The sequence below is a fragment of the Bos indicus genome, chromosome 11 (genome assembly GCF_029378745.1).
Source record: "Bos indicus isolate NIAB-ARS_2022 breed Sahiwal x Tharparkar chromosome 11, NIAB-ARS_B.indTharparkar_mat_pri_1.0, whole genome shotgun sequence".
Taxonomy (NCBI): domain Eukaryota; kingdom Metazoa; phylum Chordata; class Mammalia; order Artiodactyla; family Bovidae; genus Bos; species Bos indicus.
In genome coordinates, this window is record NC_091770.1 from 37,991,247 (window position 1) to 38,008,450 (window position 17,204).

The window sequence follows — 17,204 nt, forward strand, 5'->3', positions numbered from 1 at the left end:
TTCCAGAATATTCTTACTGCTTAAGAGTTCTTAAGCTTTATTAGTAAAAGTACTAAATTATTAGTACTTTAATGTTATTTAGTAAAATTAAATTTTCAATGAGGGAAAATATTTTTTAAAAAGTCCTAATGGTATATTCTTTAAGTGTGATTAATTACAAAAACTACTCCCCTAATGGCATTAAAAAAAATTTTTTTAAGTAAAGATCTCTCTCCTGCATTATTTAAATTTGCTAGCAGAGTAACAAGACACACAAAATTATGTCCCAAAGTTTCTAAAAATACTCACAGAACCATTGCGTAATTCTGAACTAATGATGATGGATTATTTTATACACAAACCTCCACCATAAGGGGATCTTTCCAGTTAAGACAACTAAAGGATTTTATATACAATTTGAAAAGACTCCATAATATAACTAATTTGTAGGGAGTCATACTTAAGAAAATACTTTCTGAGAATTTTATATTTATGCAGATGGAAAAGAAAATGATTACAAAATATTAGTATGTGTTTCCCCACGAAGAAAGCAAGCAAACAAACAAAAAAATAAACTGAAAGTGGCTATCTGGTGTAAGTCAATATAAAGACAGAGAATAACCATCTGACTAGCTGACTTAAAAGAAATATCTTCAGGGTTCAACACAGAACAAATGTTTGATTCTCTATCAAAAAACAAACTGTTTTATAAGCAGAAAAAAACTATTACTTGAATATTAAAAATTCAAAAATATGTCAAATTACTGATTAAGAATGTATTGTATACACAAAATAATTGTTTTAACAGTAAGACTTTTACTAACAATGCACTGTGTAATAGACATATAATTTCATTTCTCCAACTGTAAAGTATTTGTTTCTGAGCATCAAAATTTTCACTGATCTTGAAGAGAGTAGGCACTGATGATATAAATATAATGATCTTTTCCTTCAAATTATTTATTTTTTCCTTGAAAAACCTCTGCCGTATTCACTTTACACACTGCACACACACACACAAATTACACTGGAAAATTATCTTTTCCTCCAAAAATCTCTGCCATATTCACTTTACACATCACACTAAAAATCAGTAATAATCCAAATTTCTAACGACAGGTGTATATCATATATCATACAGTGTTTTTAAAAAAAGCCCAACTAGATCTGCATTGTTAACATGAACAAATCTTCAAAATAGCGCTGAGTGAAAAATGAAAGCTGCAGAGTACATGTAAGAATAGGAGATCAACTGTGCAAAGTTTAAAACAAACAAAAGACTACATATTATTTATGGATACATACATATGCAGAAAAGGTATAAAAGCATGTACAGAAATAATACACATCAATTTCAGAATAGTGGTCACCTATAGGGAGGATGGAGAATGGATAGAATGAAATGGGTACAAAGAGAGTTTTAATTCTATCCACAATGTTCAACACTACAAAAAGGTTTGAAACAGATATGGTAAAATGTTAACATTGTTAAATTTGGAGGTGTTACACAGACGCTCATTATATTATTCTCTATACTTTTCAATTTTGAAATTTTTCATAATAAAAAAGAAAACATTCACAGAATAAAGGGAAGGTTGAATCACTGCTGCCACTTCCAGATTAGATGATTAGGCACACTAATACACAACACAGATTTTCTTTTACCAGATAAGACAATAAATGTTAACAGATAACATTACATAATAAGCAGTGTACACTTTCATAAAATATTCATTGGTTATTATATTAAAAATATACAACAATTAAAGAACAGGATGTTAAGAGGTTCTACTTCAAAAGTTTTACCCCTATAAGTCAAAGGATCTACTTTCACACCACAAACAGGCTTTCCTTGCTTTAAAGAGTACTCCTATGAATTTTCTTTTATGCCATTTCCTTTAACTGTGATTGAGAATAAAGGGCTTAGTGTACAGTGTATAGAAGATACCTGGTAAGTAAGACTAATGAATACATCGTATTCTACTAAAAACTAACAGTGGCTCAATTTAAAGATAACACATTACTGCCAGTACAAAAGCTTTCACTTTTCAGTTTGAAACTTATAATCTGCAAGGAAAATACACAGAGTACGTAACTTTACCAAATTTTTTTTTCTTGTCAGGAAAGCTTTCTCATTCTTTGTCTGATTAATACTTCCTTGATCACAGATGAAGTCTTTCAAATTAAAGATAAACAACTACTTGCCTGCTGTTTTTGATATGCAGTGTTTGGATTTATCTTTGATTCCAAGAGTAGTGATCCTGAAAGTTAAAAAAATAATATTTATAAGTTTCAACTTATAAAACCCTGAATAAAACATCAGAATACACATTAAAAACACAACTTTTTTCTTCCCGCGGCAAGACATCTGAAGTCATCAAATTTACTCCAGTTTATATTTTTCTCTCAAGATCTGGACTTTGCATTAGAACATATCATTCTATCCCCATAATACTCTTAAGGGAAAAAAAATCCATCTAAGACCAACATTCAGACCAAGAATATACAGAGACTAGATGACTTATAGTTTTATTGAAAGGAAAACTTTTAAGGTCTAAATGACCACCTGAAACCAAATTCTTTTTAACAAAGTTATTTTTATTGCATTTCCAGTTTAACAAATAAAACAAATTACAAAGTACCACAACAGGGATCTAAACACTTTGCACACAAATTACAGAACTGCATTTATCCTTTTCTCTTTAAGAACAAAAGGCCATCTCATGTAAAAATAAATGTCTATGATTACTTTAAAAAAAAGGTGCAAGAGTACAAGATGTGTCGAAAATAAACCGGACTATTATTCTTTTATCTGCACGTTATCAGCTGCTCAAATCCAGCGATCAGATTACAGTGAGGAAGGTGTTCTCATTAAGGCTGTACATTTTATCATTTAAAAAAATTTCACATTAGACTCGTACAATAAATCAAGGAATACAAGTTTACAGTCTGGTCTGCTGTCCTAACTTGTTTAAGTTGTAAAGTATTCACTTGTTCACAGCACCCTCTACAAAGATAGCCTGGAGGGATCCCAGTCTGAAGATGTATGTGCTTGTAAGTGCATGTATCGTGGCAACAATCTGCAATAACTCCAGGAAAAAGGCGTCTTTTGGTTTTCCCCAGCACCTGTCTACTGTGACAACTGGAGCTTGTTAATAAAATCAGTTTTTTAAAAAAGAGTGAAGTTTCACTAAATTTTTTGTACCAGAGATATAATGTGTAAGAAAATAAAGGGGGACGGGGAGGGTCAGGAGAGCACTAAATTGTTTTTCATTACTTCCTCCCTTCCCTCCCACACTCTCCCCGCTTCTTTAAGAGGCCAGACTGCAGAGAAAGGGCTCAAGTGTCTTAATAAGGCTAGCAAGAGGAGGAACACAGACTCGGCGTCCGACTAAGGGTAAATCCCGACAAAGTAGTTTGTTTTTACCTTACTGAAGTGAAGACACAAAATTCAATGCGCCGTTCCAAGTGGCTGGCAGTAACAGTACTCGGCTCAGGGCCTAAACCCCAGGCTGTGCCCAAACCGTAGGCATTGTCCCCTATCCTACGGTTCCAATAACCTTACCGTCGGACTCTGCCCGAACCAGCAGCGACATTCCCTTGAGCTCCTCCACATAGGTAGAGGAGACGTGCCCGGTGCCTCGGTCGTCCCATTGCCGGTCTTCGTTCAGGGTATAGACCTTCACTCGCCGCCGCGTATCCGACATGGTGACTGCGGTCCCCACTGTTCCAGCCGCCGCCTCCTTGCTCACCTCCTTTACGCCCCTCACTCTTGAGAGACGGTAGCGGCGGTGGCGGCAGCGGCGGCGGCGGCTCCGGAGAGGCCCGAGTTCACCATGGCTCCCAGGTTCAGCCGCGGGAAAGGGCAACAGGAGCCACTGAGACCTTGCCGCCCAGATTCCCAGTTACCTCTCACTTCACCCCCGAACGCACCCACCCTCCCCACCCTTTACCCCCCAGAGCTCGCTCGCTCTCCCGCCGCCGCCGCCGCCGCCGTCGCGGTAACTACTAAAGACCCGCCATCTTGTAACCCGATTCTCTCTGCCTTTCTCTTCCTCCTCCAGCAGGTTCGCACGGGCTGTCCTAGCAGGGGCTACGGCGGCCGACGAGTCCAACGTGTGACGCCTCCGTTTCTGCACGCGCTACCCGCGTTGGCCGTGCTCAGTATTCTCGCGAGGAGGGGTAGTGGAGTAAGGTGGGTGGGTCTAAGTGCGACTTCCTCCTCTCTCGGCTCCGCCTGCAGGCGTGGGCTCTCGCCAGGTGGGCGGTTCTCGCGAGCTTCGGGTCTCCGCTGGTGCCGCGAGACTCTTCTCCGGACTGGCGGCGAGAGCGGAGTTGTGGTTTCGGCTTCTGGCGGTTTGTTGGGGCTGCGCCCGGCGTGTAAGGAGCCGTGGGATCCAGCTCTGTGGAAAAAACGAAGCAAGTCTGGGAGGTACGCATCCTTGGACGGGACTCACCGTGAGCAGAAGGGAAGGAAATGTGCTCACACTCCATAATGGAAGCTCGCCCTTTCAGCCTGTGAGAGAAAAATAGTTTAAACCTCTTTCTGTGAAGACGTTAGCCCTTTAATGGGACTCGAAACCCACTAAAACTCGCTAAGGAGTCTGCTACAGTTAAGCATCTCCTCAGGAAGTGTTCTGTGGATCTCCAGGAGATTATAACATCGTACAAAAGTGCATTGACAATTTATTTCTCGTTCAGACGTTTTACCGTCAAGCTTTTGGTGGCTGGCATACTTTCCGCTTCTTGAAAACAGTGTCCTTCCTGCGTCGGTAACCTCGGAACCTAAGTCTTCAGATAAGTTTAGGCAAGTGGCGGGGAACTACCTTCCTAACACATCTAAGAGCACTGTTTCCATATCTTTGAGTGTCTCCTGCTGGCATTTCTAGCGTTCTCTCTCGGGAGGTCTTCCGAGCTGAATAAGCGAGGGAGCAATTCTCTGGGCGTTCGCGTCGGTTGTCACACATCACATTGTCAGACACTGCGCGGTAGATACGAGCCGTGCGCTGTATTGTTTGTCAGTCGCTGTTCGTTCTTGGTAGATTCTTTTTGTTTGTTTTTAAAGAGAGTTCCAGCTTGTTCTGCCGCCAGCTCTTAACAACCCTTTAGTCTGAAGGGTGAAAATCGAGCGAGATCGACAGGTTTTACCCTGCGGCGCATCTTGGGAGTTGTAGTTATTCCTTACCAATGGTGTTGTCAAAACGTGCTTCTCTTTTTACCAAATCTTGTGCGTAAACCCAGCATACGAACTGACACGTGACATGCATACACAGAGTAAGCTCCTGATGAAAAATAAATTCTCATTTCAAAATCTGGTTACATAGGGATTTCTTTTACTCTAAAGAGAACCTACCAAAATACACTTGAATTTAAGTAGTTGTATATGTTGGGGATTTCCTAGGTGGCGCTGGGGTAAAGAATTGCAGGAGACGAGATGCAGGTTCGATTCCTGGGTGGGGAAGATCCTGTGGAGAAGGAAATGGCAACCCACTCTAGTATTCTTGCCCGGGAAAACTCCGGGAACAGAGAAGCCTGGTTGGCTACAGTCTATGGGGTCACAGAAGAGTCTGAAATGACAGTGACTGAGCACAGATGCGTGCAATATATGTAGCAAAAGAGCACATTAATTGCCGTGACTAATGTGCACAAAATACAAAATGCATTTTGAGCCCGGAGAAAATAATATCTCTATCTCAGGTCAGAGAAGGCTTCACACCGGTAACTTTTGGACCTGATGTTAGAGGATCCCTGAGTGGAAGTTTGGCTTGAAAGGTGTTTAAGGCTGTGAGGACCAGGTAAACAAAGTCATAATGTGTTACTGGCCTAAAAGAATTTATGAGCAGATTATGTACTGAGAATGAGAACTATATAGAAGTCACTTTGACACCATATGTTAAGAGCTTAATATCCTATAAAGAAGATCTAATTGGAAAAAATTAAAATCACAGGAGTCATTTCCTGTATTTAGTCAGTATTCAGCAAACACTCATTGAGTGTATACTATGTGCTAGACACTGTTCCATTCAGTGAATACATAGAAAAAAATTCCTCTTTTCATGGCGCTTCCATTCTAGTGTTGTTTAGTCCCTCAGTTGTGTCCAACTCTTTGCAACTCCATCAACTGTAGCCCGCGAGGTTCCTCTGACCATGGGATTTCCCAGGCAAGAATGCTGGAGTAGGATGCCATTTCCTTCACCAGGAGATCTTACTGAACCAGGGATCAAAGCCGTGTCCTCTGCATTACAGGTGGATTCTTCACCACTGAGCTACAAGGGAAGCCCACATTCTAGTGTAGGAAGACAATAAACAAATCTATGCTAGATACTGGTAAATGTTATGACCAAAGGAAAAAAACAATAGATTAGCAGACAGAGAGTGAGTTTGGGAAGGGTAATAATGTTCGTTGAGGGAGGCTTCTGAGGGGAGGCAGTCTGCTATGCATAAATCCCTGGGGGCAGAGAGAGCCAGAAAACAGCAACTCCTAGTACAAAGCCTTGAGGCTGTAGCATGCTGAGTGAGAGGGATAGCAAGGAAACCAGTGTGACTGGAGTGGAGTGAGAAAGGGAGGAAGTGGTGGGAAGTAAAGTTGGGAGTGGGAGAGAGGCCGTTTTGGGGGCCTCGGATTTTACTTTGAATGAGTTGCAAATTCACTGGGGAGTTTTGAACTAAGGAATGAAATGATCTCAGCAGTGTTTCAAAGCATCGCTTCCATCTTTCCTATAGTATCCCTTTTCTGCTATACTCCCCAAGATCTGAAATAAGGGAACAGAGAAATAGGGAACAGAGTTAAACCCTCGGGACTCATCTCTGACCCTTGCTGGATCCTCTGGCCCAGGTTCTGTTTCTTTCTTGTTCTAGGTCACAGGGGTTCTCTCTCTCTTTTGCAACAGGCCGACCTCTAAGATTGGTAAGATCCAGGACAAGCATACAAATGGAGGAACGTATACTATATGTCTGAAGATTTAATTTTTTAAATCAATCTATTAAATAAAAATGTATTTTCTTTTCCTACCTTTGGCATACCTTGAGAAATGTATATTGATATGGTCTGGAAGCTCGATTCAAATCCAGAATTCTTGAACTCTTCAGAATTCCACCTTCTCCCTTTGGCCCTTGAAACACTTCAGCTCTGTCTTGCACTTTGACAGCTCTCATGTACACAAATAGGATACCCTAACCTTTTGTCCAAATTTCTATGTTTGCACTCCCTGAATGTAGTCACCCTTGGCTGTCCTCAAGAGGACAGAATTTGGGAAGAGGACTGTGCAGACCCTGGGAGCAGGGTTGGCCTTTGGGACAAGGAATTCCAGGGTGGCCAGAGCATGATCTGGATTCCAGCTGGACACATCCATTGGTTTCACTGATTTCTCATCCCATGGAGAGAAGCACAGACAGAAGGCCAGAGCAAGAGTCTCTAAAATATACTGAGGGCAGTAATGCACTGCAACACTGTGTTTTTCCCAGCAAAAATTTTTTTCAGGACGGTTCAACCCCAAAGGCTAAGATAGATAGGTATCTTTATATATGTAACATTTACTTCTACCACTCTTTTTTAAACACAAATAATGGAATATCATACGTACTGGTGTTCTAGTGTACTTTAGTTTGTTTAAATCTTCTATATATACATATGTCATTTCCAGTACTTTGTAATTTCAAACAATAAATGATTGTACAAAAGTAGTTTTATGTGTGTCAACACATGTGTGGGTTAAATTCCCAGAGCAGGGCTTAACTTTGGCGTCACTGAAATTTTGGGCTGGATGATTCTATGTTGTGAGAGGCTGTCCTGTGCATCACAGGATGTTTAGCAGCATTTCTTTGCTTCTACCCACCAGATGCTAGTAGTATTGCACCTCATCCTCCTGTTGTAATCATCAGAATTCTCTCTCATCCTTGCCAAATGTCTCTTGAGAGTACATTACACTTTTTAATTCTTAAGGATTAGAAATAGTTCTCTCTACAGAGTAAAAGTTGCTTCAGTTGTGTTTGACTCTCTGCGACCCCATGGACTGCAGCCTACATGGGATTTCCAGGCAAGAGTACTGGAGTGGGTTGCCATTGCCTTCCCCGGATATTTTTATGAAAAAACTTTTATGAGAGGTTTTTTGCTGTATAATTAGCTTTTCCTTGAGGTGACTAATCTTTAAGGCCATCCCCATTTAAAAAGTCATCAAAACTGATAACCTGTATCTTCTTCACTGATATTCCTATTTCTTTGCCTCTTTTCAGCCAAACTCATTTCATTTCCTCACCTCACCATTCACTCCTTAATTGAACCTATCTATTCTGATTTCTGGGCTTCACCAGTGGCTCAGCAGTAGAGAATCTGCCTGCAATGCAGGAGACTCAGATTTGATCCCTGGGTTGGGAAGATTCCCTGGAGGAGGGCAGAGTAACCCACTCCAATATTTTTACCTGGAAAATCCCATGGACAGAGGAGCCTGGTGGGCTACAGTCCATAGGGTGACAAAAAGTCGGACACAACTGAAAAGACTGAGCATGCACGCATGCGCATACACACGCATATTCTGGTTTCCATCACTCAGCCCTCACCAAAAAGCTCTTGTTAAACTCACTAAAGACCCGATAATGCCCACATCTTCCAACCTGTTTAACTTGATCTAAGTTAAAATTGACATTTTTGTCTGAACTTCCTTCTTTCCAATCATCTCATGATGATTCCTGCTTTATCCTTCAGATGTCACTACAATTACCATTTATGTAGAGGAGCCTTCCTTGACTTCCTTCCATATCCCCTTGGAATGTACCAAAAAACCTAATTCACTTTAGTTTAAATGATAAGAGAACTCATTGGCTCATGTGAACACAAAGTCTGAAGATAAGATGAACCTCAGTGTTGATTTGATTATCAATGAGAATTTGATTTCCTTCCTCTTGATTCTACTTTCTGCTCTGCCTCATCTATCCTCAGGCTGAATCCTTACCTTTATTTGTATAGGTTTTAATTAATAATTGTCTCCACATGTAGATAAAAAATTTTCATGAGTCTGAGGAGCTGTTTTTCTCACCATTGCATCTCTGGTAGCTAGGATCTCATTCTTCTGAGATGGTCACGGCAGTTTTACAAGAGCATGTATGGGTATGAGTGTGTGTGTGTAGGGTGATGGTAGTCCTTTGGTTATGTGAAATTGGGAAGGGAGGCAGGCACGTAAGTCTCTGTATAGACTTTTAACCTGCCCTGAAATTCTCAGCCCTGATCCTTTTTTTGGTGAAGATTTGTGCTGTTTTGCCTCATCACCTCTGTGGGTCATACAGATTGTGACTTCCTCTGTTCTGCTAAATTTGCCACTGCTTTTCTATTTGCTTGTCATGCAACCAACATTTGTTAAAATCTCATCTCTGCTATTGTCTTTTGTTTGCCCTTTGGACTCTACTTTAAAAAAAATTACTTAACTGTGTTACTCATTTTCCATGTTTAACCAAGGTATTCTGTCACGTTTTTATGGTTTTTTAATGTTTAGTTTTCTAATTCACTTGAAACCTTTTGTATATATGAAATAGGATGTCAATTGAAAATTTTTCTTCCAAATGGGAGAGTCAACTGTCAACATCATTTACAGATGAAATTATTTGAAATGCTACTTATATTCTTTATTAAATTCACAGACATATATCTAGATTTGAGTCCGTATTCACTCTTTTTCCATTGTTTTATTTGGCCAACTCTAGTATGACAATTAATTGCTGTAGCTTTAGTTTCTTTTGATTTTTGATTGGTGTGGTGGCCATACACATGCACCATTCTGATTTCCTTAAACATATTGTACTTTGGAGAACAATTATTCGACAGCAAGTCAGACTTGTCCTTTCTTGTCCACAGAACTCCTCTAATGGACAACTTTGGCTTGGGGAACTTATCAGCCAGGATGAGACTTTCTTGGAATTACACTAGTCTGAAGTTCCACTCTGTATTTTCTTCCCTTTCTCCTTTTACAGGAGTCAGACTTGGCACCATGGTCTGTAGGCTGTCCCTGTCAATCCTGAGCCCACCTGTTTTACCCTTCACAAGACATTTCTCCCAATCACTATCTTGCATATGTAACCCCCTTCTTGGCATCTGCTTTTCTGAGGATCAGGACTGACAATAGGTGATTCAGGGAGTGGTGTCAGAAATCAGACAGTAAGATGTGGTTTGGGAAATAGTTTACTCAATCCCTGGCACAACGTGGCCATCTGACTACTGATTTCACCAGTAGTGACCTAGTAAAACATCCTAGAAGGGGTGAATGCTGTCACCTATCCAACAATTCAGGATTTTAAAGATATGGGGGAAACAATGCTTATGAGAGCAGAGCTGGCCAATTAAGTTATACTACTTCCTTGAAGAGGGATAATGAGTTGAGGGCACTTAATCCTTAATGCACAGTTAAAAACTAAGTTTGGAAAAAAAAACTTAAGTGTGAGCCAGAGGGGGCTCTTTGGGCTTAATAAAGAGGTCCTTATTTCCTACAGTGAAAAAACCGACATGGGATTAGACAGTTACAAGAGCTCTGAAGATACCTAGATCTTCAGCCTAGGGAGGTTTGCTATACAGCTAGGGCCCTGCTTGAGAAAGCCTAAAGCCTTGAAACATGGGGGTGGGTGCCCTGAGGATTTTGGCTTTGTAAACATCCCTCTATCCTCGGGGATCGCAGAAGTGGCTTATAACTCCTAGAAAGAGAGAACACTTGCCCCCTTGCAGAAAGTTCTCTTCCATATGCTTCCATTTCTTCTGGCTGAGAGGCTGTGGTAACCAGGGTTAAATCTAGTTGTAATATGCCTGGGGACTGCTTTGCCTGATAAGGGAGGAGATTACACACCAAAGAAACTGAAATAATAAATTAGCATGTACTAGTAGGAACCAGAGTACACTTGGGATTGAATTTTGAGGGTTCTTGATCAAGAGGACTAGAGGCTAAGACTGGATAATTAAGATTTCATTGACTTTGGGACAGAAGATTTAATCCTGATCAGGACCCCAGGGGATGGGGCAAACTCAACTGCTGGTGTAGCTCTTTGAAATCTGGAAAAATTGAGAGAAGTGGAAATGAGCTTATACCGTAACAGCAGCTGACTGCTATTTATTTTGGCAGATATACGTGGCCTGTTTTATAACAATTTAAAGTGTGTTTTAGATAATCATCTGCAAATGTTCTTTCTTTTCCACCTGTTTTTAATCTCATCACACTGATTAGGACCTCAGAACACTGATGGTGTATTATGTTCATCATTCAACACTGATGATCAAATAGTGGTGATTCTTGTTTTGTTCCTGACTTTAATGGTAACATCTTCAGTGTTATACATGTTCTTCATTGCTGATAGATACCACTTACCAAGTTGAGGACAAATACTAATATTCTAAATTCTCTAGGAAATGTACACTGAATCCTATAAATTGCCTCTCTTGCAGCTGGTTATCATATGGTTTTGCTCTATAATTCACTATAGAGATTATATGCCTACCCATCCTTGCATTCCTGTAGACTTGCATTCCTGTAGACTATTTGGTCTTAATAGCTATTGCCAATATTTTATTAAAATAATTTATCTGTTTTCACAAATGTTAATGGCTGATAATGGCCTACACATTTTAGTGTTTTTAAAAATATCATCTTTTCTGAGTTCTTGGCAATTGCATTAAATTTTATGGCCACAATATCAAAACTATAGCCGGCTATGCAATTTTGGTTTTCATGAAACAATGGGTATTCTAGTGTTTCTCGGTATATGCAGAATAAAGTTCAGAGTCCTAAGTCTAATATCCTAAACCCCTCTACAATCTGGCCTCTACTTACTGCCTTATTCATCCACTGATAAAACTGTTCCATTCCACAGGCAGCCTTTCTCTTTAAAATCATTCTTAAAAGCCCAACTCAAATATCACCTTTCCCTCATGATGTCCTATTCAAATTCCACTTCTTAGAAACGTGCACTTTTTCTTCCAATTAGAATTAACCTATTCTTTCCCCTACCTTTTTATGACTTTTAAAAACCTTTACTAGACTGCTCATCAATCAGCTTTTCATAAACTACTGACTCTATATGTAAATCTCAGAAGGAAAGCAAACTGTTCCATAACTTAGTACTGTGCTCATAATAGGTAGTTTTAATTACCTTTAATTTCGTAAATTTCAGAGTTAACTTTGAAACCTGTTGCAGTGATTTGAGATATGCTTGAGATGGTAAAACTAAGATTGTTTTAAAATCTCTCTGCAAAAGTCATTTATGCCTCAGTTGCTTTTTCAGATATTCAGGTGAATATCCAACCAATATGTTGGTTGGTGATTTCATGCTCATTATCAAACACTTTTTTCTTTAAAACTATTTACCCCTCCAGGTTTACTATTCATGTCATAGATCTGCCTGTCTTCACAACCCTCAGGCTGAAATCTGCCTTTTCTTCTCTCACCTGCATCCCCTACCATCTGAGTTAATCTAAGTCTATCCATTTTCTTTTCATGTTTGTTCTGCAGTATCTTGGGTATAGGCTCAGTCCATTTTTTCTGTACATTCTCCTCTCCCAGGAATGAGCCCTTAAGAATTCCTTGACTTAGTTGCTTGCACCAGGTTTAGGGTTATCAGATTTAGCAAACAAAAATACATGAAACCCAGATAAATGTGAATTTCAAATAAATGAGGAATAATTTTTTAAAATATAAGTACATCCCAAATATTGTAGAGGCCATACTATACTGAACATTTGTTTACCTGTAATTTCAATTTCACTTGGCATTCTGTTATTTTATCTGGCAATCCTGTCAGGTTTGACACCTTTCTCAAGTTAAGCCTATCCTTTTCTCCTCCAGAAGTTGAATTCAGAAACAAGTAACTTCCTGTGGACAGCCATCTTTTGCCCCATGCTATGAGAATATATTGACTTAGAAGAAAAAAATTGTTATATGGAAAGAAGCTCAAATGAGAGGTCATGAGACTCCATAGGTAGGGGAGAACTGTCTTAGTTCCTAATAATTATCTGACAGTCCTGGTTCCATTCTACCATAGGGATTGTGACTTATTTTCTGTGAAATAAATTCATGGCCCTGTGATAAAATTCCCTCTTAGCTTTAGCTTAATTTAGATTGGTTTCTGACCCCTGATACCAAGATACATTCTCTTTTCCATTTTCGCTGCCTACCACCCTAGGCTCTCATGAGCCTGGAATTTTGTAAAGGCCGCTTAAAGTTACACGACCTTCATATCTTTCCTCTTCTTACAAGTAAGCAAACATTATTCTTTCCAGATTAAATGCTTTGAAAATTATCACCTTGCACTGATTATATCTTCTCTTGTTTTATATTCTTTTATAAAATTTGCTTTCTAATTTTGGTGAAGAATAGGCACAAGACAAAGGAGTAAAAGGACTATGTGAAATTGGTTCCTAGAATAGAAAGGCTGCTGTATATTCTACACATACCATACTAATAAAGTTGTTAGTCCCTTTATCTGGAATCTTCTTTCCAAAATTGCTGTATATCTTCCTCCACTTCATTTAGGTCTCCGCTCAAATGTTACCTATTCAGAGATGCTATTCTGGATCATTTTATCTACAATAGTACCTTAAAAAAAACAAACCACTCTATCCCCTTACCCAGTTCTTCTTTAAAGAACCTACCACTGTGTGACTTATTGTTTCCATCCACTAGAATGTGAGCATTGGAACTTTGTTTACTGATATACCTCCTGTACACATTCTAGAACTTGGCACATAGCAAGTACTGAATAAATGAATGCTATGCTTGGCTGAACTGAAGTAAGAAAGATAATTATGTCAGATCCAGAAATTCAAGATATTCTATAAGAGAAGAAAAAAATTTTGTATTAAAAAATCTATGATTTGTGAGCAGGGAAGTGTTAGTAACAAAGATTATAAAGGAACAAGTCTTGTGAGTACCTATACTGCATTACTACTAAAGATGGGTAGTCAATTTGAGTCATTAGAGTCATTATAAATTAGAGATCTTAGCATATAATAGCCCTCATAGAAAAACTTGATTGGAAAGCAGGGAAAACTACCAAGATATGAATGAAGACAAAAAATAAAAAAAGTTCAGACATAAAGTGTACAACCTTGGTTTAAGTGGAAATGGAACCGTTTGGTGGTTTGTAGTTAGTGACCTATATTTTCACTTTGTGGCACTGCTGCTGCTACAGCTAAGCTGCTTCAGTCGTGTCTGACTCTGTGCAACCTCATAGACAGCAGCCCACCAGGCTCCTCTGTCCCTGGGATTCTCCAGGCAAGAATACTGGAATGGGTTGCTATTACCTTCTCCAAGGCATGCATGCTAAGTCGCTTCCGTTGTGTCTGATTCTGTGCGACACTATGGACAGCAGCCCACCAGGCTCCTCTGTCCACAGGATTCTCTAGGCAAGAATACTGGAGTGGGTTGCCATTTCCTTCTCCATTGGTCTCTAGAGGTTAAGAACTAGTTTTATTTTTCCAAATTATTAGCAGTTGGGAGTCTTATATGTATAGATGATTTACTTTTAATAATAAATATGTATTGATTTATAATGTAAATAATAATACAGGTAACTCAATTTAAAAAATGGAACACCTAAAGTGAGCATTTTCATATAAATCATTAGAATATATTTATATTATATATAAATCTACACGTTAGAAGATGCTACTGAAATTTTGCTCTATAGAATATAACTCTAGAATTCTTTAAAAAAATCAAGGAGAATTAGATGATGACTGTGAAACAGATTCTCCCATTACAATACTACTTCTGTCATTCAAAGTTTTGACAACAGTTGTAGCTGGAGACTGGAGCACTTTACGAGAAAGCCTCATTCTTCCATCAGCTGGATCACGTCCAAAGTATTTCACCTGTGTTAAAGAAACAAATATACTTTAAACATACTGGTGTGCTGCAGTCCATGGGGTTGCAGAGAGTTGGACATGACTGAGTGACTGAACAACAGCATACTTTAAAAGTTATAGCACATTGACTGATACCCAAATTAAAAGATACTTGGTCTAAAAAGGCAATGATTAAAGTTTTTACTTGTTCACTGAAAGCATACCTCAGTGCTAATTGGAGGTATATGCTAAAAATACTTGGTTAAGTAGTGATTATAATCTTCTGTTAGACTTATCTGTGCCTTTTTGTTTGTCCCTATTATGGAAGAACAGTAAAAACCATGGTGAATGAATCTAGACAAGAGCTTCTTGACCCTAACTGTGCTACAATCTATATAGGATTATGCTTAGGTCACTCAGACTAACACTCAAAGGACCATCTATCATGCTGAAGGTTATTTGGCTTGACCTTAGACACTGAAAGTCAGGGGGGGATGTGCTAACTTTTAAGTCCCTTCTGATGTAAAAAAAAAAAAAATCTTATACAGAGATTTTGTTTTAGTTCTTACCTTTCCCTGGAGGCTTTGTGAATAATGGAATGACAGACTGGGAATAAACTTATGTCTTAGTTTTTACTCAGGTCATAGGTATTAGGTACTACTGGAACAGAATGTAGTGTAGCCAAAAAAAAAAAAATCAAAACACCAGACTGGCAACCACTTCTTTCATCTATTCATAAGGACTATTACAAAGGTCAATTTGATTATCAAAATTCCAGAAGTGACATCATGGCTTTCATCAAACTCAAAAATTTTCAGCCTCAACCAGTATATACCGAAGCAATTCAAGTCTTAACTCCTCAAAGTTACCTATCATGTTCCTCATGTCCTGTCTCTGAATCACTGATTCTACATATCCATCGCTGAGTTGCTCATGTATTTTTAAAAGCTTTAAAGGGGGACTATTGTCCTAACTAAACTGTAAGCTCTTTGAGGGCAAGAACTGTACAAATCCCTAATGAGTCTGTTTTTAGGAAGAAGCTAAAAAAGAAGACAGCATATAAATAATATAAAAAAGTTAAAGAAGAAGACAGCATATAAATAATATAAACCACAAATGTAGATTTGATTCTTTCAGCTTATTTGATTAAACAAATAATTGAAACTTAAAGTATAATTTACAACTTTAAGGCTAAAAGGATGAATACAAGTACCTGAATTTCTTGGCCAACTTCTAATCCTAAAGCACTGGGATGTTTAATCTGAAAGAAAACATGTTAATCTATTAGTTGTCATGCATAACTACCTACTATCCATGGTAGTACACATTTTTTTCCAAGTGGAAAATAGCTTTATTGGTTTAATCTATGAATCTAGGGGAAAGGTATATGAGTATTTGGTCTATTATTTTTTCAACTTTTCTTGGGTTTAAAAATTTTCAAAATGCTGAGGAAAAATAAATTTGCAGTCTTACAATGATTATATATTCATGTACTCTTATCTTCTCAGAACAATGTCCTACATGTGTGGGACTTGTACCAAAGGTACTCGTACCTTTACTAGACACTCTCCAAAGTTTGCCCCAATTCACATTCCTGTATGTCCATTTTTATCTCTACACTCATGCACACTGAGAATTTTCAGCTATCTGAAAAGCTGAAAAATGGGAACTTGGCTTTACTTGCATTTAAAAAAATTGCTATTGATACTGAATATCTTGGTCAGGTTAAAAAACAATTTTTCCATGTTCTTTGCTCATTTTTCCTATTGATACTCATCTTTCTTACTGGTTTATACAAGCCCTCAGTATATGAAGACTCTGTCATATGTTAAAGTATTTTTTCCCCTAAATTGCTGCTTGTCTTTCAAACTTACTATAATTTTGCCATAATTTTAAAAAATGATGGGGTCAAATGTTATCACTTTATTTACATTTTTGGCTTTGATATTATGCTGAAAAAGATTTTTCCAGTTCCAAGATTAATAAAATATCTGTATTTTCATCTAGTGTCCTGCCTCAACCCTTACCCTTCCTGATGTCCAGATTTTCTTTTTCTGCCCTCACTGCCTTAAAATTCTTTTTCTTTTTTACATTTAACTTCTTGATTCAAATAGGACTTTGGTATAAAAAGAGGAAAGATCCTGTTTTATGAAAACAGGTTATTCCAATATGATTTATTGAATAATCTTGGTTTCTCAACTAAAAATGCAACTTTTAGTATATATTATATTCTTATGCACATAACTGGGTTTATTTCTGATTTTTGTTGCCCATTTCTGGGCCAGTAATCTACTGTTTGATCCTGTATTGCTTTATATAATATTTTAATATTTGGTAAAACACCTATTATTTCTCTGCCCCATAGTATTCTCGAATGGTTTCATATTCTTAAGTCTTCCAAATATAGACTATA

At 38.3% G+C, this 17,204-nt stretch overlaps 2 protein-coding genes and 1 long non-coding RNA gene across 8 annotated transcripts in view; 1 reads left to right on the forward strand and 2 right to left on the reverse strand.

Moving 5' to 3' along the window:
* Positions 1-3,912, reverse strand: part of PPP4R3B (protein phosphatase 4 regulatory subunit 3B) — a 52,763-nt gene extending 48,851 nt beyond the window's left edge. Inside the window, exons 1-2 of one of the 2 annotated variants that reach the window (XM_019970172.2) lie at positions 3,545-3,912; positions 2,185-2,240 (exon numbers count right to left, since the gene is read on the reverse strand). In XM_019970172.2, the coding sequence (XP_019825731.1) occupies positions 2,185-2,240; positions 3,545-3,686 (198 nt within the window). In that variant the 5' untranslated portion in view covers positions 3,687-3,912. The remainder of the gene's footprint in view (positions 1-2,184; positions 2,241-3,544) is intronic. The other variant, XM_019970171.2, reaches the window with a different exon arrangement.
* Positions 3,913-4,222: 310 nt separating this feature from the next.
* Positions 4,223-17,204, forward strand: part of LOC109566091 (uncharacterized) — a 476,832-nt gene continuing 463,850 nt past the window's right edge. For all 4 annotated transcript variants that reach the window (XR_011569249.1, XR_011569250.1, XR_011569252.1 and 1 more), the window contains exon 1: positions 4,223-4,786. This is a non-coding gene — a long non-coding RNA (uncharacterized lncRNA). The remainder of the gene's footprint in view (positions 4,787-17,204) is intronic.
* The window catches only part of PNPT1 (polyribonucleotide nucleotidyltransferase 1), a 43,341-nt gene continuing 37,377 nt past the window's right edge, over positions 11,241-17,204 (reverse strand). For both annotated transcript variants that reach the window (XM_019970173.2, XM_019970174.2), the window contains exons 27-28: positions 16,005-16,052; positions 11,241-14,818 (exon numbers count right to left, since the gene is read on the reverse strand). In XM_019970173.2, the coding sequence (XP_019825732.2) occupies positions 14,663-14,818; positions 16,005-16,052 (204 nt within the window). In that variant the 3' untranslated portion in view covers positions 11,241-14,662. The remainder of the gene's footprint in view (positions 14,819-16,004; positions 16,053-17,204) is intronic.